This window comes from Ammospiza nelsoni, chromosome 15 (assembly GCF_027579445.1).
Source record: "Ammospiza nelsoni isolate bAmmNel1 chromosome 15, bAmmNel1.pri, whole genome shotgun sequence".
Taxonomy (NCBI): domain Eukaryota; kingdom Metazoa; phylum Chordata; class Aves; order Passeriformes; family Passerellidae; genus Ammospiza; species Ammospiza nelsoni.
This window is the reverse complement of record NC_080647.1, coordinates 15265435-15292041: the sequence shown is the minus strand read 5'-3', so window position 1 is coordinate 15292041 and position 26607 is coordinate 15265435. Positions and strand designations below refer to the sequence as shown.

The following is a 26607-nucleotide window of genomic DNA, read 5'->3' as shown; positions in this document are numbered from 1 at the left end:
CAGGCCTACCAGCAAAGCCCTTAATCAACATAAAAATCCTACAAAGCTTGCACAAACCTTTGCAAGTGTGTGAACACCAGCTTATGAAATAAACAGGGAAGAGCTTTCCTTCCCAAATGAAATTGTTTAGCCTTCACAAAAGCTAAAAATGCAGACATTAGATCTATTGAGGAAGAGATGAAGCCCATGTGTGGAGGGTGCTTCTGGGCTGTACTGGGAGGAGTGCTGAGGAGGAAAGGCAGGCTCTGAATACACACTCAGTTTGCAAAGTAAGCTCTCTGTATTCATCCGAGAATGTCTGCAGTATGGAGTTCATCTGGTATAAATAAAGTACAAAATTTTACAATGTCTTAATCATTATTTTAACAAAAATACTAAAAACTGAGTAAAAACTGAAACCAAAGTGGGAAGGGAGACTATCAGCCACAAGGGATCTCCATAAACATTTGTAGAAATTGGATAGTAAAAACACTTTCTCTGTACAATAAAATGCTCCTCCTGGCATCTCCCTGTGGGACAGACAGCAGCAGCACTGGGGGACACAAGGACACAGGGTGGGGGCTGCCCCAGGGAGTGGGCCAGGCTGAAGAGGCTGTATCCATCCACAGTGATGTCTCCCTCCTGCATCAGGCTCAAGTGCCACAGGTCAGTAGCGTCCAAATGGGTTGTTGTTCTGCTGTGTCTGTGTATCTGTTGAGGCCAAGACAGAGTTAAAACAGTCACAAGGTCTAGTTCAGAAAAGAGATTCCCCTCCCCACATCACCAGGGTAGTAATGAGGAGTGTCACAGGCCATGAGAAGGAAAATATAACCAGTATAAAATCTAACCAGTGTGGTACTCCCTGTGCTGCAGATCTGCCTGAGCCTTTGAGCAGCAGCACAGCCAGGATCCCACATTCTTTCAGGAAGAGAGAGATTCTAGTCCTGATCCTGAAGTTTCCAGGGAAAATCTCTCCATCCCTCATGGAAGACCATAACAAAGCCCCGAAAGGTGGCAAGCAGCTGGGAAGATGAGTTTATGGATTCATTATTTCTGATTTTGAAAAAAAGTCAGCTCTATAAAATTAGACAATTTCTGCTGCTGAGCTAGCTAGTGTCACTCATCCTAAAGCACTTCCAGAAACCAAAGGTTTCAGAGAAAATATCCCTGGCTTCCTGTCAGTATCTCCATGCAGGCCCAAAGGATTTCCAGATGGCACAAAGGCAGGAAACATGGTAAAAATACATGGTAAAGAACTTCCAAACTGCTGGGACTGCTGTTCTGTGATTTAAAGTGCTCACAGTATTGAGTATTGTCTGATGCATAAAATTATGTTGTTCTTTCTCCTGAACATAAACATCAGCATGTGTGGCCTTAAGCCAATGAAGTAAAAGGAGCTGAGTGTAACCTGGTTGGCCTGCTTCCTTCTCAACTCTTCTGGACATTCAGGGATACCCTGGAGCCTCCTAAGGCATATCCTGGGTCCAGAACACCCTTGTCCCCTTCCTGTGCAGGCTGGTCTTGGTTTACCCTCCTGCTTTCCATTCCATCTCTGACACTACAGATGAGAACTCCAGAGGCTTCCAGGGGGAGGTGATGCAAAGCCAAGGAGGCAGCATGGAAGCTGAATGCTGACACAAGGCTGCATGGGACCCACACGTCTAGTGCAGATACAACAGCTCCATTTGCTGTATAGAAAGGCTACAAAAATATGGCTCTTTTGCTGTATTCAGATTCTTATACAAGGTCTTCCTATATTTGAATGTCCCAGCTGAGATCCTTTGGCACAGACTTATAATTTGTGAATCAGGCTAGTGGGAAGCTCAGCACATTAAAACCTGGTTTGGGGAGGTTTTTGGCCACAAGGACTAAGAATTTTCCATTAGGGAACAAGTATAAGCACAGTTTCCAAGTCCCCCACTCCACACATTACCAGATCTGGCACAGTCTCACTCTCAGTGCAAAATAAAACAAAAAAACTATCAACTGTGCTGTCCATTTCTGAGCATTTTCATAGCATTTCTGCCATTTTTACAGCAGAAAAGCCAGTAAGGTGACAGAAGACAATGACAGAAGGCAATTCAGAAGGGAACAGCATAGAACCTGAATTCTGTATTGTGATCCTCCAGCCAGTAATTCAATACAGATTATAGGAATACAGTGCCAGACTGAAAAACATCTATGCCATCACCCTGCTGTGACCACCACAAACACAGCAAGTGTGAAGCTACACTTTCTAGAGCACTCCTCCTGCCTCCAAGAAGTCTTGTCTGGCTCACAACACGACCACAGTGTCTCTGGGTCATCCACAAAATGACTGCTCCAGGATTACAGCCTCCCTATGCCCCTCAGAGGTCACCTGCAGCAGAGAAAATGCCCTCAGATGATTTTAAAGCTGCACACTGGATCCCTTCAGGAAAGCTGTGTGGCAATCCCTACAAAGGCTCAGCTCCCTTGTCCCTCTGCAGGCAGCAGGAGGAAGGTCTGGAAGGTTGTTCACAACCTGGCAAGCACTGCCCTCCCTGCTGCTGTGCCCCCTTGGGCTGGTAGCTCTAAGTCCTGATGCCACTTCCCTGCCAGCATAATTTATGTCCTCAGACAGACAGTCTGGCTCAGCCTCGCTTCTCTACACTTGAGTACCTGCAATAGAAAACAGCAGGGAGGAGACTAGCAACAGGATCAAGAACACTCAGGCTTACTGGAAAGCTGCTGCTGAAGCTGTCGAACCAGAGCAGCTGTTTGCTGCTGCTGCTGTGTCTGCTGAAGGCCCTGGCGCTGGAACTGCAAAGAGAGAAACACAGTTATAGGCACAGCCCCTGGCTGGCAGGCTCAGCACTCACACAGGCCCTGGCAAGCTCAGGGAGGGAGAAGGGGGGGTGCAGGTGGAGCAGTGCTGGATGTGTGTGGACTGTCCCGTCCCTGTGCCTCAGGGAACACTCACAATGGGCTGCTGGGGGGGCAGAGCCTGCATCCCCAGCCCCGGGGGCTGGCCCTGCGCCTGGGGCTGAGGCACTGTGGACACCTGGGGCTGCTGCTGGGGCTGGGGCTGCGCTGCCTGGGGCTGCTGCTGCTGCTGCTGCTGCTGCTGTTGTTGTTGCTGCTGCTGTTGCTGCTGCTGCTGTGAAGACAAAAGAGAAGGGACTGTCAGGGCAACACACACGGCACCGGGGCACAGCGAGGGCTTAAGGAGGAAATGTTCCATGTGTTCCATGGAGTGAAACACCTCATGCACCATTTTCCTTACAGGTACCTAAATTACTCGAATTTCACCAGGACTCCACCCCAGCCTGAGAAATGGCAAGAAATAAAGGGACAGCAACAAAGTTTCAGATTACAATAGATTACAATATTGACAGATGACCGGAAGAGAACTCCAAGTCCACTGGTCATTACTAGGAGCAAACCAGGTGCAAAAATAGAAAACTAAGGACTCAAAAAGCTGGCTGCTTCATTTTGCCTCCTGGTTAAGATCAGCCATAATGAATAATGAGTATTTGCCTGACTCATTCTCAGATTCTCTTCAGAGGTAGCAACAGAGCTCCTATAATCTCCTTACACAATCCACTCCAGGTCAGCTCCTACTACTGGAGTTTTCCCTAATCTCTACCCTGAATTTCACATGTTGTGTTTTAAGGCCATTTCTGGTCCTACAGGCTAGAGATAAAAAGAGATAAGGGTTTTTTTTTCTTTATTTTTAAGATAAAAAATATGGAGACGTATCTCTCCGGTCGTCTTTGTCTCTCCAATGCACCACATCCAGCTATTTCAGATTTTCCTTCTCAGTCATGTCCCCCAACTCTTCAATCTATCTTGCTGTCCTTCCCTGCCACTCATGACAGCTGGTGTTACACTTCAATAAAAGGATGTGGATAAAACTGGATTCAGTCCTCAAAACCAAATGTTTACAGAATTAGTTATGCTGAGAAGAATATTCAGTGTGTTGGAGTCAGAACATACCCAGAAATTTCAAGGTTTTTCATTTCTCCTAATTTCCAGACAATTCTCCCATCTGTCAAAGCAGTTTTTAACTCTCTAGATAAAAAAAAAAAATATTCCTAGCAGAAATAAAAAAATATTAATGTTATCATAAGAAACCCAACGTGGTGATGGTAGGTACAGCTCCAGCCACTGGCTCAAAAGGACAAGGTTCAAACCTTGAGCAGATTCAGAGAACAAACAAAAACACAATCAGGAGAAGGAACAGTGTCTTATGAAAGAAGGTTAGAAAACCCTGACCTTTGGAAGCTGCAAGTGCTCCCTAGGAATGTACATTGGGCAAATAACAGTGAGAAAGAACAGCCAGTAAACAGGACACAGTGGACAATAATAATTCATACAAGAACCAGTCACGAACACATTGGATCAAGAATTCAATGGATCAAGGATTCAAATTCAAAGGGAGTGAGTTTCTAGAACAGCCTTCCAACTTATATCAGTTTGGTCACAGGTTCCTGACATGGATGCTGCAACCTGGATACACAAGAAAGCAGATGACTGACTAAATTGGCCAGGATACCAATTTCATGTCCTACCTTCATGCAGCAGCTGTCTACCAACCTACATAAGACAAATCAAAAGGCCACCCATCCTTTCCACAGGCCACTGCATGATGGGAGTCAGCTCCAGCACCAGGCACACCTCAGTTAACAAAGCAGGAGTCCCAGTCATGGGATAGCTTGGGCACTCCACCTTTGTGGGTTTTTTAAGCAACCAAGCAAAGTCAGCTAAAAGCTGAAGGTATACATGAAGTTACTGAGCTAGGAGAAGTGTTAGCAATTTGTCTGAGGCATGTTCTTCTAAATATGAGTGATGGAGAATGCTAAAAGAAACTCAAAGTGAATAGTCAGGGGGTGCTACTTATCAAAAGGACTAAAAGCTGCTGACCATGCCAGAGGCAGTTCTCTTGTCCAGTGCAAGGCAGCAATTCCCAGATACTGCTGACTGCAGCTCTCTGCAGGAACCACTGTCTCAGGCCACTCTCTGAACAAAAAGACTCAGCACTCTGTGCCATGTAAAGTCTCCCCATATTCCACAGGTTTGCTAGGCCTTGTCATAAGGCATTGGATTCACCAATTAAACTATCTGTGTTTCTCTGACTATAATTTCTATAATTCTACCATTCCTAGAAATGTATCTTTATTTCATGTAAGAATTTAATGTTCCTAAGATCATAATGCAAATCCATGGAATACTCATGTCTGTTGACTCATGCTTTGTGATCTTCTTTGAACCTAGAGAGCTGGGTCTAACAGTTGGCTTTGGATCAGTTTTTCACCATCTGCTGTAAAAAATGGAGTACATGATCTGATTCATGCCAGATTTTTTGCCAATGGAAACTAACCAATGCTTATTTTGATCTTGAGAAATGCAGACATGCCCCTAAAGATGATCTTGAACAACTTTCCTGCTCTTTCGTGGACAGGGGGCTTTTCACTTTGTTTCCAGCTCTTGCCACACTTGTACAACAGCTAACTTTCTGCACACTCTACTGGCTCAGCAGGAGCAGGAAGAGGTGGGACACAGGCCAGAGGACTGAACAGACTTTTAGCTCATGCTGGGTGGCTGGCACAAGGCAGTGCAGCAGGAATCCCCATCAGGAGTGGCCAGCTCTAAGGAAGGGAGAACTGCCTAGCAAATTACCACAGACAGCCTCCAACAGAGTGACATCCTTCCTGACACAGAAGGGCAGAGGTAAGCAGCACTGAGCAAGCCTCCTCCAGCTCTAGCAGCCTTCCTCCTGTCAGCAACCACTCACCCTCAGCATCTGTTGTTGCTGCTGCTGCCTCAGGTACTGCTGCTGCTGTTGGTCAGGAAGGATCTGGCTGGGTCGAATTCCTGAGGGGACTCCCTGGGGACCCAAATGGTTCATCCCACTCATCATGGGGGTCTGCTGTATTGACTGATGAGGAAACCTGCAAGAGGAAAGGACAAGCTCATGGAGTAAAGGATTCACAGGCAGCCAGCTTTCTTTAATCCAAACACAACTTCTGACATCAACAGACAGCCAAAGAGCCCCCTGCAATCCATGCTGTCTCTGCAGAAAGGTGAGGGACACAAGGGCCTCTCAAGGATTTAATACAACCTGTTTTTCTAGAAGCCCTAAGTAACATCATCCCACTGTTCTGCATGGCTTTCCTGCTGCATTTATGTCGCTCAGGAAAATGAAAATCTCAGATTTAGCCCTTTGGTGATATGCTGGTTAGATTTAAAACCAAAACGATGACTTTCCCAGGTAACTTTTCCTCATATTTTTCTATGCCATCTTTCTCTGGCTAGTAACACAGTCTCCTGTCTACAACCAGCATTTCCAAATTTCATCCCATCTCTCTGTTTCTTTCCTGGACAGAAAGCTAGATAAAGATGTTTCTCTGAGGAAGCAAAGTACAGCATGGAGAACAGGGTTTTCACAGTTTGCTGTTAGAGTTGTGCAAGCAGAGCAGGGAAACATTTAACAAAACAGAGATAATTAACATCCCATAGGGCAGGAGGTACCTCTGTGTGTTGCCCAAGGTGTGTCCATAGCCAGGGGCCTGCTGGTGCACGTAGCCACTTGGTCTCTGCTGCATCTGTCTAACAGGATCCACTAGAGCAGGATTAGAGCTGGGGTGGGAATTCTGATAGGGCTGACCAGAATAGGTAGGAGGTACCATTGTGCCTGACTGGGAGGGGTGCTGCTGAAGGCCTATGTGGGAGACATAAGGAGTGTAACCCTGGAATGAAACAAAAAGGCCTTTTTTAGTCACGGGGTGAAAAGGAATACAGAACACAGGAGATCAGCCTCCTGTAAATACTGTCACAGGGAAACTCATTAGGAAGAAGAGCCAAGAGCTTTCAGGCCTTAGCAGCAAGAACAAAGCTGCTGCCCTGTGCTGGAGCCAGACTCCAGCCCTACCTGCAGTCACTGCCACTTACCTGGGAGGGCTGCAGTGCTCCATAAGACGGGGTTGGAGCCATTTGGCGCACAGGCTGCTGGCCCATAATGCCCTGGCCCTGCTGGAAGGCAAGAGAGAAGTGCTTTTTCCAACATCTGCAAAGGGCAGGAACACTGCTGCTCTCTTCTCAGCAGCTCCCACTAAACCAGACAAAAGGTTTCACTGCTTAACCTATGAGATTGCTGCACAGCAGGCACATGCTCATGACTTCTGTCACTAAAAAACCTGCCACCCCCAGGCAGAACATGCCCCTCTCATTCCCCAGAGGCCACTCTATGACAACCTCTTTCAACTGTTAGTGAAACAGGCCCACAAAGCAGGCACAAGAAACAACATATTTCTAGAGCAGACACAGAGTTGGGCAGTTCTGGCTAAAAGGGACAGCACCAAACAGCTTGGCCATGCTGTACTGTGGAGTCAGCAACAGCAAGAGCACAGCTCTGACCTACCAACTTTGCTTGCAGCTGCTGCCTCAGGATCTGTCCTTGGGACACTGGAGGCTGCTGCCTGTACACTGCTGGCTTGTAGGAGGGGTCAATGCCCATCATGCTGCCCATCCCTGGAGGCAGCACACCACTGTAGGGAGGGCGACTCTGAACCAGTTTTCCCAGTGGCATGCGTACTGGTCTGTAGGATGTGTCCAGGCGAGGGCCACCTGCACGAGGAAGAGAAACAGGCAGAGCAGTCACAGCTACTGCTGCACCTCATAGCTCCAGAATGACTGCTCATCACTGTACCTACACATGCCAGGCAAAAGGAGAAAGTGCAGGGACCTGCATAGGACCATCTGACAAAAAAGGTTCCCAAAGGGGTGAAATATTTTTGGCTCTCTGGTGCACCTACCTGCTGGAAGAGGCTGATTCTGGGCATAGAGACCCACTGGAGATTGCCCATATGCCAGCCTTGACATGGTGCTTCCTGACTGGTGATGCAAGAGATCAGTAGGCATGCCAACTCCATATGAAACCCCTCGGCTAGGGCCCAACACAAAGTCCTGCAAAGACAAAGCAGTAAGAAAGATCAATGTGCACTGGGGATTCATGCATGGAGGAAGACTATTAAAAGGTTGAAAAGTCCACAGGAGGAAGCCAAGGATGTTATCTGAGCTGGGCAGACTCCTTTCCTCCCATCAGGGATTAAGAAAGTATTTGCCTTGCCCCAAGCTACAGAGAGAAGGATAAAGCTCCAGTACTCCCAGCTGAGAGGAAACACATCACATCTTCACCACAACACCATGCTCAGGTTCCTCAGGAAGCCTCTAGGGAGTGTTCTGTGACTAGGAGTGGTGGACATAGGACATCCAGAGCTGCTGGACACTCCATTACCTCAGTTTTGCTGGCAGATTGGTTGCGTTTCTTGGTTTTGCTCTGTTTTTTCTTGCGTTCCTCAGTGGAGGCAGCAGGATTGGAGCTTGTTTTATCAGCCTTGGCTGGTTCTGCACTTTTCTTCTCTGGCTCTAAAGCCACAGGTGTAGGAGGCTCTTCCTCTTCGGGGGGCAGTGGCAAAGGCTCCAGGTAGTAACTGCGGGGTTTGGGTTTCAGGTGTGTGTGATACAGGAGGAGCCTCTGCTGCTCCTCAAACCTGGACACCTTGCGATCCACCCGCACTGTCCCAAACCATCCCCAGGAGAGAGGGGCCGAGTGCTTCAAACCCTCAAAAAGATCCCAAGGAGAAATCTTCTGCTTTGTAGAGACTTGCAAACCCTTTAAAGCAAAAGAGATAAGAACCTTCAAGTCCCTGTTGTTGCTCCTATGAGGGTATGAGTAACTGTATCCTTTCTTCAGGCTGTAATCCAGATCTCTCAGTAAACAGTCTGAGCCCTTGCTAATGGTCCCTGCTCCTCCAGGTGGCAAAGCAGTCATTTCTAAAAGCCTTCATCAACAACTGTCTAGTCTCCTTCATTCCATCTCTGCCAGACTCCTGCACACTGGCTCTGCCATTAACTTATGTGACAGGGATTATGTGTTTCTCTTTACACTTCATATAACCATAAATACAACCCCCAAATTTAGTTAACATCTCAGGTCACAGCAGCACGCTATCACCAAGCATTAACACCCCAGCTTTGCCCTTTTTGGACATGGTTATGTGCCAGCTTGTCTGCGTGCAGCCAGCCACTTCAGGCTCGTCAGGGAATGAGGCACTGCATACAGATGCCTCCCAAGCTGTGCAGACTCAAGGCATCAGAGGACAAGGTGACACCTGCACTCAGGAGCTGTGATACAGACAAAAATGCTTCACTTACCTCCTTCTTGAAGATGGAATCAAAGCCAGCTATTTTATTGCCCTTAGTGTCAATGAGGGACCCCTGAGGTTCACAGGTGATGACATCTCGGGTCTGCTTGGGAAGTGGCAGTAGCTGTCTCACCTTCTCCAGGCTGTCAGACTGACGGTCCCCCAGCTCCTTCTGCACAAGTGGAACAAAGAGGACTTGAAGAATTTCTCAGGAAAAACCATCCAAAGCCCACCTATGCCTCTTCTGGTTTTGGTCTCCATCCCTGCATTACTTCTCACCATTGCACCCTTCAGGCCCACAGAGTCATAGGAGTCACCCTCACTACTTCATCTAAACAGCAGAAACAAGACAGGCACTGTCCATGAGACAGGTAAATCTGCATAGCTGAACAACCACAACACAGCACACTCTGGTCCCCATACAGGGCCTGGTGTCCCCTCACCCTGAGTTTCTTGACCAGATTCATGTATGCCCGCTTGTTCTCCTCCATGCTGCCCTGAGAGATGCTGGACATATCAGCAGCCAGGGTGCCATTGATGAGAACACTCAGCATGTCCAGCACGGTGGTGAAGAGCTCACTGTAGGGCAGAGCAGAAAGGTCAGTCGCCTGAAAAACTGATAAACAGCTTCTGCCATCATTGCAACACCAAACACTATTAAATTGTCAAGACTTCCCCCACATTCTGAAGTGTCAGTCTTCAGAATAACCTCCCACACTAATCTTCCTTTTCCTTATACACCACACTTGAGTTTTACTCCCACTTGAATTAGGTGCAGTACACAGATTAAGACTGGACTCCTCTGTATCCATTCAGCACCTCTAAAAAGCAGACTCAGCTCTCCCCTGTGCATCTCTCTGCATCTGGAAAGCCAAGTTTGTTCTGAATATGGCAGAGTGCACTCAGCTATCAGGACCTAAGTTGTAGCCTGCTATTACTCCAAAGTCTCTTTCAGCTGTCACTTCTGACAGATCATCTAGAGAAACAGCCAGCTCACATGAGAAACAGGGCCATGCTAACTGCCTTCCCTGGGAAGTGTATAGACCAGAAGTCAGACTGTGAGTTACTTGTTTGACTGCATGTCCACAGTGCCACTGCTGATGATGTCCAGGAGAAGCACAGCCCATTCAGTTGTCTGCTGTGTGCTGCGTTGGACTGTGTCAAACATTCCTCCCACCTGGCAGAGAAAGGGTAAGTTTAGTCACAAGGACACCAAGAAACACTGAGATTTTGAAGTGAGAAAGGAGCTTAAACCAGGGTTTAAAGGAGCTTAATTCCTACTGAGAGCTGAGGGAGACTGCTGTCAGCAGCCAAACCTCAGATGCAAGTAGCAGTTCTGTGGGCTGCAAAGGCATTCAAAGGGAAAGGCACATCTACAAAAGAGACCAAGTCTCTGGATTTCATCCTGATGAAACAGAGCAAGGGAGTTTATTCATGCACCCTGTCCTACTCAGGGCCCAAGACCTAGAAGCAGCACAAGTGTCTCTCCTACTTCCTTGCCTCAGGACATATATAGACCCTCCAGTGTGTGCTTGTTCCAAAGGAAAAGGCAGACAACTCTTCACCCCAGATGGTTAAGCTCTTTTTCTGCAACTGCTCACCAAATTCAGCCGCAGTTTCAAGGCCTCATGCATCAGCTGCTTGGCTTTGCAGTCATCTTGGTACTGATCTTCTCGCCAATTTGTAACAATCTAAGAAATACAGAAGAGAGGACAGACCTCACCAGCTGTATGCTGAAGCTTAGAGAGAGCAGCTTGTACCATTCACTGTCTGGTGACTCAGAAATGGTCAGCTCAAGCTCCCTATATCAAACAGGGTAAGACAAGCAGCATCCTGAGGCCATGCTCCAGAGCCTGTCTGCTGGAGGGGCAAGCTCCTGAGGAAAGTGAGGGGAGAAACAAGACCCCTACCTGCTGGACCTGGCTGTACAGAGAGGTGAGGAGGCCTTCCCGCTGCTCATCCTGACCCTTCAAGCATGTCAGCACCAGTGACAGAAATGGCTGCTGGCTCAGGAGGGACATACTGTGAGAGAACAGAGAAGGAGCTATACTGCCAGGCTGGCACCAGCACAGCAAACACTGCCTGCCTTTCCCCTGGCCTCACCTCTTCTGCTTCTGGCGGTCCCGCTCTTTGCGGGATGATGACCCTAAATGTTGTCCTTTCTCCAGCTCTTCTCCAGCAGCTTTCAGCACGTGGCCCTGCACTGATGTTGGAAGCTTGGCAATCAGAGGGGCCACCAGCCACACTCCTGATCTCTCCAGAGAGCTGTGACAACACAGGAGAGGAAAGCTGTTTGCAATGCAACTTAAGATTCAGACTTGTCTACAAGAGAGCTGCATGCTGGCTCTACACCTACCTGAGGATGGGTTTGGATTTGTTGCTGGCAGGTGTAGCACTTGTTGAGCTACTGATATTGTTGACTCCATTACCAGTACAGCTAGCAGAGCTGGTCTCTGCTGACTGCTGGAATACCTCAATGGTGGCCTTGGCTATGTTTTCTAACAAGGAGTTCATCTCCTGGAGGTAGGGAAGAAAAAGATAGGCAAGTCCTTCTCTGAGAGCACCTATGGCTTCTACATTTCAACTCAGTACAAACTCAGTTTGCCAACTTCCCCATGGCTGCTGCTCCTGGAGTCTCAGACTCATTGCTTCCTTCTCATGCTTGGCTTTCACAGCCTGACTCCCTCACTGTTTACTTTCTCCCCATCCCCACTTCTGCCAGGCCACCTCCCCACCAACTCACAAGCAGCCACTTCATCCTCCCCTGTATGATCCCCTCTGAGCAGAAACTCACATTGCTTGCTGTCTGTTTAATCATGAGCTGCAGCTCCAGCGAGGATTGTCTCATGGTCCACTGGTCCAAATTCTGTAACACACACACACATACACACACACACTTCACTTAATGCCTTATCTCAGTTCAGACTATACCAACCCACACCCTCAAGGTGCCACCATAATGAGTGTTAGACCCCTCAGAGGGCTGCAATTACATGAGGCAATTAGTAGGACACAGATTGAGCCAGCAGCTGCACCTGTAAGATGCGTTTAATCCTCTGCCGCTGAGGATTTTCTCCCTCCTCATTGTCCAGGAGCCGGTGTGGGTAACAAATCAGCTGCATCAGCCTCTGGGCCTGGGTGCTGCTCAGGACAGGATCCTGCAAGTCATTGCTGTCTTCACAGAGGGACTTCAGACATCGTTCTCCTACCCACTCCTGCAAGACGAAAGCAGAGTCAGCACAGTCAAACTGATGTCTGATTCCAAACCAACGCCCCTGCTTTCAGTCTCAGAGAGATGCATGGAACACATCAAAATCATAAAAGCCTTATTACTATGCAGTTATGCCTGATAATCATTTCTCTTCATGAACTGTACTATCCTGATTCAGCAGGTGTCAGGCACAGCACAGTAATCAGAACAGAGGAAACAAACTTTGACAAGTCAGCAGTAATGAAATACAGTAGTTGCTCTTTCTTTTGAGAAAATATTGGTGTGATTTAACAGTATACAGTCACTACCATGTCCTGGCTCCCTTAACACTGCCACTTGGGTTCAGAAGATCAGAAGGGATCACTTAAAATTGTTTGGTCTATTTCCAGCACAACAAAGCTCTGGAGCTGTCCTAAGTTAGGTTAGTCAGGGTTGCAGCTAGCACTAAACCAGAACACGTCTTGGGGAAAAGCACACACCTTAATTCTCAAATAGTAATAGAAAACACACTGCCAAACTTAGTAAAAACCAATTACTTTACTTCTCAGACTCTGCAAAGGAAAATGACTGACTGGGTGCAAGCTCCTTATAAAGCCACATATTATGAGAAAGTAGACAGAAAACTATTATAGTCAGCCTCTTGATTTCAGTTGATGCTCTCTAAATGTATAGTAATAATAAGGGCAGCAGTTTCCAAACATGAGGTAGGTACTTCACTCAATTTACAGTTAACCTGCAGCATTTGTTAGTGCAGAAATTTTTCATACTTAAAATTAGGCACATTCATTGAATAAAATCAACAGAGGACTGCTATATAAGCACTTCTGCATCTGCAGAGGAAGCCTGATCAGAGCATTGTTCCACTGAGAAGTGACAACAAAAGAAAAGATGAGGATCCAGTTCATTATGCACAGGTGCTGATGCTATGCCTAGAAAGTTGGAAAGACCCTTCAGCAGTGGGTATCAAACTAAGCACTGGAGTACAAAGACTGAAAAGGTCAAAACTCTGGTTTGAAATCCTTGTGAAACCACAGCCTAGATCATTATCTTCATTCCAGATGAAGTTTGCACATGAGATGTGGTGACCTCTCCACTGCCTATTACATTTCCCCCTTCAGTGTTGCTACATCACAATGTCTTAATAATAATCTTCTCTTTCTTGCCTAGGTAATACACATTTCCTTGGGAAGACTCTTTTTATCATTTGCTCAGCTTCTTACAAGAACTCAGACTTCATTTCCAATCCACTTTATTGGTATAAAGATGAACGAAAGACATTGTGAAGGGAAGGGAGACATCCAGAGGGACTTGGACAGGTTTGAGAGGTGGGCACTGAACAGGTTGCCCAGAGAACCTGTGGATGCCCCATCCTTGGGAGTGTTTAGGATAAGCTGCATAGGGCCTTGAGCAACTTGGAATAGTGAAGGTGGCCCTGCTCATGATCTTTAAGGTCCATTCCAACCCAAACAGTTCTAGGAGTCTATGAAAAAACCTTTAAATTAATTATAATCTGCTCCTTTTCCTAATGCTCTCACAATGAAGTCTATTATAAAATATACACCTGAACCTGAGACAGAGAAATCACAACCTACAATTTAAGGCATTGATAGTGCAAGTTCACTGCTCACAGACGAGGTGCTAATATTAAACACAGCATTTTACCAGCCCTTTACAGCTGCAGGAAGCCTGCAGAAGCTCTGGCACCAATTGGTGGTAACTCATGGGTGTCTGCTGGAATGTTCACTTCCACATAACCAGTGCTGCCAACAACTGGTATGAGCAGTGATACCTGACACTGCTACTCCCTGCTGTGCACAAACACCTCTACTTGCTTTGAGTCCTTCCTATATAGACTTTGATCAGCAAGGGAATATCTGCTTCTGGAAATGCTACAGTCAGGTTTCAGTGACATCAAGAAGGTTGAATTTATATTTAAAAATAGGTGGTTCCAATTCCTTTTTGGTAAGATGCTAAAATTGCTATGCAGTCAGCCAATTAATAAACAATAGCTTGAGGACAACACACAGCACTAATGGTGGGTGTACATATTAGTAATATAAAATACAGGTTTCAGATTGTAACACCACATCTTCCCTGCTGAGAGAATAAACTTATAACTGAGGCTAAGGATACCTTTCAACATCCATTTTCATACAGCATGGCCACTCTACTCTGCAACATTATTAGCCAGGTTTCAGCTCCTCAAGTGTCAATTTTTCACAAAGGAATAGAAATACTGGTGCTGTCATATTAGGCTAAGCAAAAGGCTTTTGTTGTCGTTGTTTTAATTAACTAAACAGGGCAATGCAAAGCCCAGGGATCCATTAACAGCCTAGCTGCAAACAACACTCAGGCTGCATCCTGAAAGACACCATTTATCATTTTAATAAACCATCTGTCTGTCTTTCTCGTGGTGATCTTCTTTGCCTTCAGCACACATCTCAGCTTACCACTCCAGCACTCCCCTCCTTGGACAGGAGCCCTGTGCTGTTGCCAAAGCAAAGGGGATGCAGTCCCTGCACACTGCAACACCTAATTCCTGAGCACTGCTTGTCTCTGTGCTTTGCTAACAGTGAGCAATCCTCAGTACTGTCACATGACAGAAACACTGCAGGTTCTTCACTGATCTTTCAAAGAAATACGTGCCAAACCCAACCTGAAGAAAGGCATGTGAGATATATCTGTATGCAGAAGGGATAAGGACACACCTAGGGATAGGACAGACTCACCTGTTGACATATACTCCTCAGTACATACTTGGCATAAATATCCAAGCTGGCTGTTTCTACAGTGACTACCCGACCACCAGCCTTCCTGGTGCCCAGCTCATCATCCATGAGATCATCAACCCCTCCCGGGTGGGAAAAGCCAGAGCCTTTCAGTTCTGCATCTCCTAAAAGGAAAGCACAAGTGTTACACAACAACTCTAACCACAAAGCCTAACTCAAAAAAACATCCTGACATTCTGTAAACTCTCCCTGTGATCAGTGACCTCTCTGCAGCCAACAGACTCAAAGCATGTTTACAGCTACAGACATGTCACATTCACCAGAACAGATCTCCTCTGGCCTTCTGCACAGCCAACATGAACAGTGCCTTTCTCCCACTCCCCTGAAAAACATGGTTATAGGTTCAGGCTCACACAGGTACACACCCAGAACAAAGACAGCCTTCAGCACTGCAAAGACTGCTCCATCCACAATACGATTCTGGGAAGCTGCCAGCAAGTGACGGTCACAGGAAGAGCGGATTCCCACAGTGGGTTTGTCTGCAAAGAGGACAAAGGGGAAAGGCAATACTCAGCACAGAGAAAGGCACGGGCTCAGAGCTGCCTGAATTATGTGCCAGCAAGTACCATAAAATCCAGCTCAGAGAATCCTGAGGCCAGTTCCTTTCCTAACTGCAACATGGGGCCCATTTAATTAAGTTTCAAGAAGCATAGTGCCAATCACATTGTGACAACTGAACCATGAAATCCAAATGGGGTGCAGAGCCTGTGTCATGAACTCCAAGCTCCAACAGTACCCTAGACCTAAAATACAAGCTGGATTTAGAAATCTGAGCTATCAGGATACTGGTGAGAAGCCAAGAACAGAGCTTCCTGGAATGTTTCCATCATCACACAAAAAAGAAGTGCTGTAAAACAGCAGCTTCTGGCACCAAGTTAAGAGGCTATACAAAGCTCAAGACACAAAAGAAGAAGTGATCATTACTCTAATGGCTTAGTGACAGCAAGGCCACCTCTACTGGCTGGTTTCCTGCCTCCAAGAACCTTCTCCCCAATGCCTGGCTACCAGGGAGTGAAATAAATGGAAGGACACTGTTCTTTGTCCTATGAAGAAAGTGCATCAGGCTTTGCCTGCTTTATTCAAAGCAAGCAGGTTATGATCTCTAACCATAAGGTCTCATATCTCTCTTCTTGGAGTGCAAGAGCCTTAGTACTTCCACAATAAAGAAAGGCTTTAAGTTCATTCACTTACTGCCATCTTGCTGGCATGGGTTCAGCTGTGGAGTCTTAAACAGATGGAGTAAAATCCGGCAGGTCAGACGTGCTCCTGGTTCTGAGTCCTGTTCACTGCAGGCTATGTAAAGAAAAGAGACAACTGAGATTTCTTAAGCACCAGGACAGCTGACTCTCAATCCAAAAGCTATTCACAGTGCACTGCCCTGGAGCAGACAGCTGAGAAGCTGCAGCAGCCTTATTGTATTTACAAATATGGAGCATGTGCAGCAATTAACATGCAAGCAAGCAAATCCTTCAGTATTATCCCCAGTGACATGCACTGCTTTCCGCTTGCTCCATTCTTCCAACTTCACCCTGTCAGGAGTCTGGATGCTGCAATCCCCAGAGCAGAGACAGGAAGGCTGGTGGCAGAATAAGGCAGTGGCACAGGTGCTGTAGGCTGGCTGCTCTAGCCAAAATGCTAAGCAAAACATTATTATCAGGGGGAGGCATACTGCTGGAGTTCAGAGCTGAGTACAATGGTCACACAGTGAGGCTGATAACAGCTCCCCATGTTTACTTCAGCTCGCACACAAACTCGAGAGAGCGGGGCAGTGAAAAATCTTACAAAACAAAAAGAACCAGTTTTTGATAGAAATCAAAAGCCCCAAATTTCTCTAAAGCACCACATTCAGTTATTAAGTATAGAAGAAGTATTAGAGGCATGTTTCACAACTACAGAGTTCACCAAGTATGCATTAAGCACAGGCCTTTGGGCCAGGACTGAGAGTCAGACAGGTTTGTGCAGGGATGCACTTACCAGCATTGAGGAGTGAGGGGATAGCAGCACAGCGAATCAGGTCCTCCAGCAGCAGGCACTGCCGGGCAATGAGAATGGCAACAAAGGTGGCCAAGGAATCATGGAAAGATAAGTCACTGACCTGAAAGAGAGGAGATCAGCCAGTGATCCTAACAGCCTCTACCTCATTCCCTCTGTCAGCAATTCCTAGGAGCTGGGTGGCAGAAGGGCCCATAACCCCTGGTCAATGTCCATGGTCTGCCCAGGCTGCAACAAACACCAACAGCAGCCCCTGGTATTCAAAGCCTTTTCCCTGCCCTCAGAAGACAAAGCCTCCATCCCTTGTTCACTTTTGCCTTCTCCCAAAGGATCCCTCCACTCCTGCTTCAATTCCTTTTCCCCTTTTGAATGTTTGCACTTGCATCAACATTGCAGAGGAGATCATTGAAGCCACAGGTCCCATTATTGGAGGAACAGCACAAAGCTTTGAGCACACCCAGCCACTCGGCACTTAGAGACTTGCAGTAGCCAGTTAGCTCAGCACACAGGATAGCAATGTCGTTCACCCTGTTAAATAAATAATGAAAAAAGCAGAGGGTCAGCTTTGCTACTCATGCATGCCATCAGGTCAGTGATTTTCTAAGGGACCCCAGCCTTGGCTCCTCCGTCTTCACCCCAAGACAGCCAAGATATGGCCACTGGTTTCCTTATCCCCACCTAAAGAATTTATTTTCTCAGTAGAACCATGAAAGCTCTGCCTCTCACCTGTCAGGATCGTGGTGTCCCACACACACGTGCATCAGTGCATTACAGACAAAGCTGTAGCGATTGGCTGGGTTCTCATTGAGGCTCTTGCCCAGGTTAGTGTATGTAAAGTTATGTGCAGATGGATTTTCAATAGTGTCAATCATGAACTCTGGTTCCCACAGCATGTTGGAGTCAGATGGCTCAACATTGCAATAGATTGTGTTCTTCACCTTGGAGCAGAAGTCACTGAAAAGGAAAGAAAAGCAATTAGGAACACAAAAAGCTACGTGGCCACTGAATTCTGGTGAGCAAAGGCAAACCCTCTCTGGGAAAGAACATGTTGAAACTCAAGATCACTGTGTACCAATAAAGATCAATACGTTTGTTATTTTCTATTCATTCCGTGCTTGCATTCTAAGACATGTTGAACATTCAGTTTATTTTCCACATCAACTAGAACTTTACAAAATTTCTATCAGTACTCCTCCTCTGTATGGAGGAGACTCAGTTTCTCATAAATCATTTGAAACCTCTGGTGAATTTATCCACTCACCCTCCTTTGGGTCTAAATCCACTACACACTTTTTAGGGTTTGCTGCTCCAAACCACAAGGGACAGTTGTCCCACGACATAGACAGGGACCTAATGATGCTCTTTACTCTGTTCTCCATTCCTTTCCAAACAAGGAATTTCTCAGGAGCAATACCATCAAACAAGATCAAAAGCAAAGTTTAAGTCAAGGTGCTATAGTGGGAAGTACCCACTGCACCTCAGCTGCATCAGACTCACCTAAAGAGCTCCCCAAATTTGCTTTTGAGGTGACTGCAGGAGGTATAGAGGTCGTAGAGATAGGCCAGGATACAGCGCTCTGCTGAGGAGCCATCCGAGCGGTTCATGCCATGTTTCACCACCCCACACAGACTGCAGAGAGACAAAACACAGTGAGCTGAACCCTCAGGCACCAAATAGCTGCCTTGTAGGAAGGACATAGATGTCCAGGCCCTTATGAACCCCCAGCACATGTACTTCCTTACACAGAGAGGGGAGAGGTCCTTACCCTTCGAAGACCTGAGCCATCTGGTCCTGGTTCAGGATAAGGCAGGAGTGGTAGTGCCGCAGCACAGCCACGATGCACAGGCACAAGCTGGTGGTATAGCTGCCAACAAGGTCGGAGGATTTCAACAGCAGTTCTGCCTCCACCACGCTCAGTTCATTCAGCAACTGCACCCAATGACAGAAAAACCCTTCAACAGCCACAGGGGTAAGGTATGGTCAGAAAGGGAGGAGGCACACCAAACCCACACCTATAGGATCTGCCAGGAAAGGCACTGCCAGGCACAACCTGCTTAGGGATGCGCCCCAGAACAGCTGGCAAAATGTCTCAGGCAGTACAAGGGGCTGTCAGGGCTTGGGTATCAGAGGGTAATTGTGATATGGCCACAGGCAGTTTTAAGCAGCTTGTTTGGTAGTTCTATTCTGCATTAAGTTTCACTCTGATCTTTTCCAGGCTAACAGCCACAATTCCATCAGCTAGGCTTCAAGAGACACCTGGTACAGGCTGCAGAAACAGCAACAGGATTTTAGCAGGATCCAGAAGGCAGCTTGAGCTGCCATGTGCCAAGGATCTTTCCAGGGGAGCAAGGCAGGCAAGGTGCCAGGGACTGACAATCCCCTTCTCACTCAGAACAAGGCCCTGCTGCAACCAGGGACAGAGATGCAAGTCCTTTGGAAACAAGCCTAAAGCCTTTGGAAGAATTATCCTCAGAATAGAACATGCAAGACTATCTGCCACAGACAACCTTTTCCTGACAGCTGCAGCCCAGAAGCATCACAATGGCCATATAATCTGACCACCTCCATGACACAGGTCAGAGGGTCCTCAGGGATGACCAGAGCAGGCCAACTATCACAGCACAGATCTGCTGCCTCTCAGGTGGACAAACCCCTCCCCAGGCAGCACCTGAGCACTCTGCCCTTACCTGGATGGCAAAGTCGATCAGACCACTGATATTGAGTGAATACTCCATCAAGTCAAATATGAACTGCACATGCTGCACCAGAGGCAGGTGGTAGGACATTCCCAAAGCAAAGCTGGTGATCTGTTCCAAGACATTACGAGATACCTGCAAACACAAGACAACACTGAGTCCCTCAGCAGGCTCATCTCCTTCCAGGAAGTTGCTCTCAGTAATAGAAAGAGATTCAGTCAGGGCCCAAGAAGGACAGCAGTATTCAAATTTTCATACCTGAGATGTGACTTGGTGCTGATCAAAGTGAGAAAGGTGCTGGAACTTTGCAAAGATATCTTCAGCTGTTGGGAATGCTTCTGGCTTGCTCTTTTTCCTCTTCTGGCCTTCCTCTCCACCTACCAAAGTTGAAAACATCAAAAACAGTGTTAGGTTGCTTTCCTCACCAGAGGAATAAACATCAGTCAACAGCTTCTGACGGCTCCCCAGCAAGATCAGCCCCTGTCATGAAGCACAGGCAAAAGGCCTGAGTCCTAGACCTTAGGCTGATTAAGGACTATCTTTAATTAAAAAAAAAAAAAAAAAGAAGTGAAGGAATCCCTAACCTAAGAATGGCAGTAGGGCAAACACCAAGTTTATCCCAAATGGAAGTACTCCTTGGAGTATCCTTCTGCCTTTATTTGGAAATACACCCATTCTCTGATGAGAACAGGCATTCTGGACTGGAGATGCTCAGCCACAAAAGTTTCTTTGTCAGAGTACTCCACATTTTAAAGCATCATCTTTTCACCACATTTTAAGTTGCCTTTAAGGCATCAGACTAAGAAAGAAAAACTGTAGCCAGTTTCTCAGCTGCTGAACATCAGACATTTTCTGTTGATTTTGACCCAGCTATCCAAATTTCCTATCCTACACATTTAGCACATGCCTGAAGTGTAACAGAATGATATATTTAGTGAAGTCTTTGCCAAATATGCATTGGCAAAGTATTTTCTGCTTCTTGTACAAGGATCCAAATGCAAGAATAAATAAAATAAAACACGGAAAGCCAAAGTTTTGGCCAGGGTCTCACTCTGAACATTGTATGACTCAATTCTCTTCTGAAGACAAGTTAATTAAACATTTAACCAGCAGGAAACTAATTGTCTTACTTGCTGGTTAGCATGTTTGAAAACAGAGCACCATTCCAGACTCATTCACTAGTACCTCTTACCAGACACTGCAGATTGAATAAAATCCTTTCACTGTGAGACTCCAGACAAGGGAATCAGCCAACTGGAAAGATGCTCTTACTTCAAAAAGGAGTGTCTCAAGCTCTACTAACCTGTCTCTGCAGTGCTCTTTCTGTTTAAGACTTTTAGAATGTCTTTGGTTATTTTCTTGATGGTATGGCGAGCGTCGTCCCGTTGTTTTCCAACCCCAAAAAGAACCACCAGCCTTTGGTTACACTCATGACTGCATGACTCCTCCTGGGGACCCAAAAGAGACAACTGCATTAGCAACTACAAGGCTGAATGCTTTAATCTTATTTCACATCTGCATCTCTGAAAGAAAAAGAAAACTTTCATCTCAGAAGCTTCTCTGGAGTAAACAAGGAGGCATCCAGAAAAGTAGAACTGCTCCTTAGCCAGGCACAGCAGGGAGAGACAGCAGCCTCATGACAAGGACAACAGCAGGGCAGCAGTTGGGAGCAGGTCATGTACCTGAGGAATAGGGAAGTGTGTTGCATACTGGATGTGCCGAGGCTGGTCATACAGGGATGCTAGCATTCCTTCCACAGACTTATCCTTCAGCAGAGTCTTTCCTTCCTTTTCAGGATCTGGCTTTTCAGGGGAAGGGCTGGCTTTAGATTCACAATGCATTGGTGGAGAAAACATCTGGGGAGACATAAGAGCAAGAACATGTAGTTAGGAAACATGGTCATGCAACAGTAAAGGTTGCTGAAGGAATGCACTTCTGCTCAGGCCTAAAAAGGAGTAGGAAAAGGAAGGGCTGGAAAACCAGCCAGTTCTTAAAGCAAAAACCAAGGTAATGTGCCAAGAGACTATTCCTATTTTTGCTTCTGATCTATGTTGTATATTAGGTTAAACACAACAGGAAATAATACAATAGGAGTAATAAATTTGTAGCTTAGAGTTTTGGAACAGCCCCTTCCACAGAAGTGAGATTCTGGGAAAGCATGTAACTTTACATCACACCTGGCTGACATGTACCTTGAAAGGTCAGAGATGGCTGGATAGATGTAGGTACTCAGGAATTTTTCAAGCACCATGAGTTAATTTTACTGCTAAGTGCTTCAAAGTGTTCTACTACCATGAACCATACCCACAGATATGAAGAACTGTAACCCTGAAGTAGTAATGAAGGTCACAGAGTAGGATGAAAGCAGAGTAGTGTCTTCTTCCAGGATCAAGAAAACCTCTGCAACTGGTCACACTCCTGATCTGATGCCATCATGGCCATTCATTTCCCATCCACTTTGAAGCAGCCCACTTCCTACCCTGCCCAAACACTGGGCTGGCAGTAGCCAGAGCATAAGAGGCTCCAGGAACAACTGGGACTCACTCTGCCCTGATGAACACCAACCTACATAAATAGGTGATATGGGCCTTTTGCAATGTGAACTGCCTTACAACCCAGCCACTTCCAGCTGATACACAACAGCAAGGCAGACGCTGCTCCTGGGCTCACTACAACACGCTGACTTTACTTACTGAGTAACAGGAAATGCTGAACGTACCGAAAAGTCTGTCTTTTCCATGTCATCAAAGAGCATGCTGGGGTTGTGGTCAATGTCCATGGGTTCTGAAAGACCTGTGTCCTGGGAACAGACAGAGCAGCTTTACATCTCAGTGATGCATCAGGGAACAAGAGAATATTTGTTAACTACATTGATGTCCATGTTGGACAGTAACAGCAGTATGCCACCACACCCATGGCACCTGGCAAGCTGGAGCCTGATACACCTCATAATATGCTGCTCTGTATCAAGCCATGAAAGATTCTCTCATCGACCCTTCTACAATCTTCAGGTCCTTTCCAGGCAATTAGAACATAATTTTTAATTGAAATGCTAAGGAAATAAGTTGAGGGAAGGAAGAACAGGAGTCAGTGGTACACTCTCCAGCAGGCAACAGCAAGGAGGCTGCAAAGCTGGTAAAAACAGGCAAGCACAACACAGATGTACAGGAGGGCCATGGTGCTCATGCTCTCACCTCCAGCTTGATGCCACTGCTCCCCTCTGTCTCTTTCCTGTCATGTTCCTCAGCAGGGTCATCAAAGGGTGAGGGAGGGCGAGGTCCATGAGAGTCCATGGCGAGATCACCCCGGGAGATGAGCGTGCACATGTAGATGTTGTGGGAGAAGACATCATGTCGGATCAGCTCACAGAACAGCAGCACCAGATTAAAGAACTCCACCTTCTCGTTTTCCTTCCCAGGATCAGCTGAAAGGACAACACAGACAGTCAGGGCTATCAGAGTAATTCTGCATCACCATAAGCAACATCAGCCACCTAACGGAGGGCAAGGGAAAGCATTTCCTGAGATGTCAACACAGTGACTGATACACAGTTCTGAGATTACAGCAGGGACTAAAAGCAGAAAGTCCAGTTTCAAAAATTAGCAATTAAGTAAGCCAAAAGCTCTCCAATGTCATAGCCCAGAGCCACTGGACTTAAGTACTATTCCTGGGTGTACCAACAGTTGCCTTCATCATTCAGACCTGTTATCCTATCCCACTTAACCTGTTTGCAGCACTTCCCATCAGAGCCAGAGCTTTGTCACCAGTTCAAAACCTCCCTTTAGTTCTCAGCCTGAAGTAATTCCTGATTAAACTCGTTTATCCTTGGCCAATGCTCTGTTAACAGAACTGCCTCTGTACCATCTTTTTGTCATCTGGCCCTGCAAGTTGCTTTTCCTCCCTCACCAAGATAAGCTCTGAATTGCAAGGAAGCCAGATAGAGAATTTAGATATACCCCATACCTACACACAAGAGAATTTCACACAAATTCAAAGTTTTTAAGAGAGGGAAAGCTATAAACTGGGAGACCACAATTTCTTATTACATACTTAGCATAGGAGCTTGAGTGTCAAGGAACTGCATAAGGACATCCTGAAAGACAGGAGCACTGGCTGCTGACAGAGAGCCCGAGGAGATGGAGCCCTTCTCATCCACGACTTCAGAGTCCCCACATCTCTGAAGAAACAGAAAAAAGTACCAACTGCTGACACAGAGGAGAAACTTCCTATCCACATATCTCAAAGAAGAAGCCTTGAAGAGAATTTTTCTATCTTGCTCTTATAAGCAAGCCACCACACAGGTTTCTGTAAGCTACTGCACAGTCTCTAAGTATGACAGTGCTTTTGCACTGCAATCAGCTGTCCTCAAATCTATCCCAGAAATGGGATATGCACCATCCCACAGGCTCATTTATGACCTACATTGGTCAGATGGAGCAAATGCCATAATTAGCAGCACCAGTGACAAGAGGCACTGTGCAGATCAGCCTTTGCCTGTCAGTGTAACAGGAGTTAGGTAATTTCAGCTCTCCTTTACTGTTCCCAGCCTTCCAGGAATAAGGACCTACCTCAGCCTCGATCTCTGCTTGACGCTTCTCCAGGAGTTTGGCCACGACCATGGCCCTGTGGCGCCCCGAGCGTTTGTAGCTGACAGCCCACTCACACAGCAAGGCCACCACTGCATCATCATCTGGGGAGATCTGGGGGGACAGAAGCACTGCAGTGAGAACCTGAGCCAAGCAGAAGAGGGGAGCAGATATAACAGTGGGTCTGCTCTCCATACAACGGGGACTGAACACTGCTACATTCCCCTCCTCCTAACAGGAAGGACACATGTCAAGCTAGAGCCCTCCTGTTTTGACTGCATTCTGCAATGTGAGGCCCACAGCCCCTGAAAAATCTCCAGACTGATTCTGCTTCAGAAAATCATCTCTCTAATCACAGCACTGAGTAAAACACAACTTCTCAACACCCTCATACAAAGTATATGAACAGCCAGCCCTGCCCTCTTCAGGAACTACTGCAGTACTGGATGCACCATGGTCCTACACATCATAAATACATCAGCTCCCAGGCTAAGAGGAACCTGAACTGGGAGCTCCCAGGAATCAGCAGCCAGCCCAAAATGTGACCAGGCTAGTACTGACATAACAAGTCCTTAGCACCAATCTGGTATGCAGACTGACCTCCTTCATCAATTCTCTCAAGCTTACATCTATTTGTTGGACTTTCTAGAGCACAGACCCCACCTTCTCATTTTAGTACCTCCCTAACAGAGCTGCATGCAATTCTTTTCAATGGAGATCATGTCTCTTGGCCAAAGGCCACTACCTAGTCAGCTCTCTGCAGACACAGGACAATAACAGTGTGGTTATAAACAAGAACACAGCCACATCCAAGACCAGGGCCCAGCAGCCAAGTCCCAGAGCACCTCATGACTGTCTTTGGTTGGACCCAGCCCAAATATCCTGTTATACAAGGAATCCAAAGAGTTGCTGAAGTCAGATCTTTCAAAGCTGTGACTGTCCAGAACTTCTAAGGTATGCAAGACACGGCCAATTGTGAAACCTAGAAGAGAACAGAAAAGAAAAATGTGTATTTAGCACCTGGTACAACAGACTAGAGCAACAGCAGATGTGTTGCCAAGGTCAGCTAAGGTCAGAAACGCCTACACCTCATATCAAGACCAGTTCCACAAGGAAGATGGGTTGTAGTTGTAGGTGGTTCTCTTTTAAGTGGAAGAGAGGATTTGGACCCTTTATCCAAATGCCAGATGGACCCTTCTCTAAGGGAAGCCTGATGCATTCCTGGTGCCCAGGTTAAGGACATGAAATCATGAAACTTCCTAGCCTGGTCCAGCCCTCAGACCTTACTGGTCTCCCCCACAGAAGGAGATGAAGTCTCAAGTGTAGTCCAAAAACAATCAAAAGGGATTTCAGGACCTCGGGACCAACCATTAGAAAGGGATTCTGGAGCAGAGATTATTTTCTCTTCTATCCTTCCACTCACAGGCAATGACATTGGAAGAAACAGATGGGTCCAGTCTAATATGGCTCCATGGCTGGTGCTGCCACCAAAATACTGTTTCATTCTGACAATGGGAGGGCCTACACAGCAGCAGCATGCTGGACTGTTCAGTGTATGAGAAACTGGTTGGACACTCACATCCAGATGGTAGTGACCAAAGGCTCAGAGTCCCAATGGACATCAGTGATGAGTGGTGACACAGACACAGATCAAGTGCACCCACAGCAGGTCTGTAGATGACACAAGCTGAGTGGTTTGGTTGATAGTCCTGAAGAATGGATGACATCCACAGGGACCTGGAGAAGCTCCAGCAGTGGCCCCTGGGAATCTCATGGGGTTCAACAAGGCCAAGTACAAAGGCTGTACCTGGGGCAGGGCAACCCCAGTACTGATCCAGGATGGGGGATGGACAGATGGAAAGCAGCCCTGCAGAGGAGGACTCAGGGATGCTGGGGGATGAGAGGCTGGACAGGACCCAGCCATGTGCACTCTCAGCCCAGAAAGCCAAGAGTGTCCTGGGCTGCCCAAAAAGCAGCAGGACCAGCAGGTCAAGGGAGGGGATTCTGCCCCTCTGCCCCACTCTGGTCAGACCCCACCTGCAGTGCTGCCTCCAGCTCTGGGCTCCCCAGGACAGGAAGGACATGGAGCTGCTGGAGCGAGTCCAGAGGAGGCCACCAAGTTGATTAGAGGGATGGAACACCTCTCCCAGGAGGAAAGGCTGAGAGAACTGGGATTGTTCAGCCTGA

The 26607-nt window shown here is 46.9% G+C and overlaps 1 protein-coding gene across 1 annotated transcript in view; it reads right to left on the bottom strand.

Moving 5' to 3' along the window:
* Positions 1-261: 261 nt before the first annotated feature.
* Positions 262-26607, bottom strand: part of MED12 (mediator complex subunit 12) — a 34941-nt gene continuing 8595 nt past the window's right edge. Inside the window, exons 10-44 of the mRNA XM_059482625.1 lie at positions 25266-25402; positions 24403-24534; positions 23885-24011; positions 23029-23258; positions 22554-22634; positions 21517-21690; positions 21138-21282; positions 20093-20211; positions 19826-19969; positions 18904-19067; positions 18636-18767; positions 17865-18092; positions 17522-17666; positions 17121-17241; positions 16338-16439; positions 15512-15625; positions 15087-15250; positions 12182-12361; positions 11941-12012; positions 11503-11663; positions 11250-11411; positions 11057-11168; positions 10748-10837; positions 10214-10323; positions 9590-9725; positions 9157-9318; positions 8237-8614; positions 7755-7905; positions 7361-7566; positions 6892-6972; positions 6472-6689; positions 5735-5891; positions 2921-3097; positions 2679-2760; positions 262-690 (exon numbers count right to left, since the gene is read on the bottom strand). Coding sequence (XP_059338608.1) covers positions 647-690; positions 2679-2760; positions 2921-3097; positions 5735-5891; positions 6472-6689; positions 6892-6972; positions 7361-7566; positions 7755-7905; positions 8237-8614; positions 9157-9318; positions 9590-9725; positions 10214-10323; positions 10748-10837; positions 11057-11168; positions 11250-11411; positions 11503-11663; positions 11941-12012; positions 12182-12361; positions 15087-15250; positions 15512-15625; positions 16338-16439; positions 17121-17241; positions 17522-17666; positions 17865-18092; positions 18636-18767; positions 18904-19067; positions 19826-19969; positions 20093-20211; positions 21138-21282; positions 21517-21690; positions 22554-22634; positions 23029-23258; positions 23885-24011; positions 24403-24534; positions 25266-25402 — 5138 coding nt within the window. The 3' untranslated portion in view covers positions 262-646. The remainder of the gene's footprint in view (positions 691-2678; positions 2761-2920; positions 3098-5734; positions 5892-6471; positions 6690-6891; positions 6973-7360; positions 7567-7754; positions 7906-8236; positions 8615-9156; positions 9319-9589; positions 9726-10213; positions 10324-10747; positions 10838-11056; positions 11169-11249; positions 11412-11502; positions 11664-11940; positions 12013-12181; positions 12362-15086; positions 15251-15511; positions 15626-16337; positions 16440-17120; positions 17242-17521; positions 17667-17864; positions 18093-18635; positions 18768-18903; positions 19068-19825; positions 19970-20092; positions 20212-21137; positions 21283-21516; positions 21691-22553; positions 22635-23028; positions 23259-23884; positions 24012-24402; positions 24535-25265; positions 25403-26607) is intronic.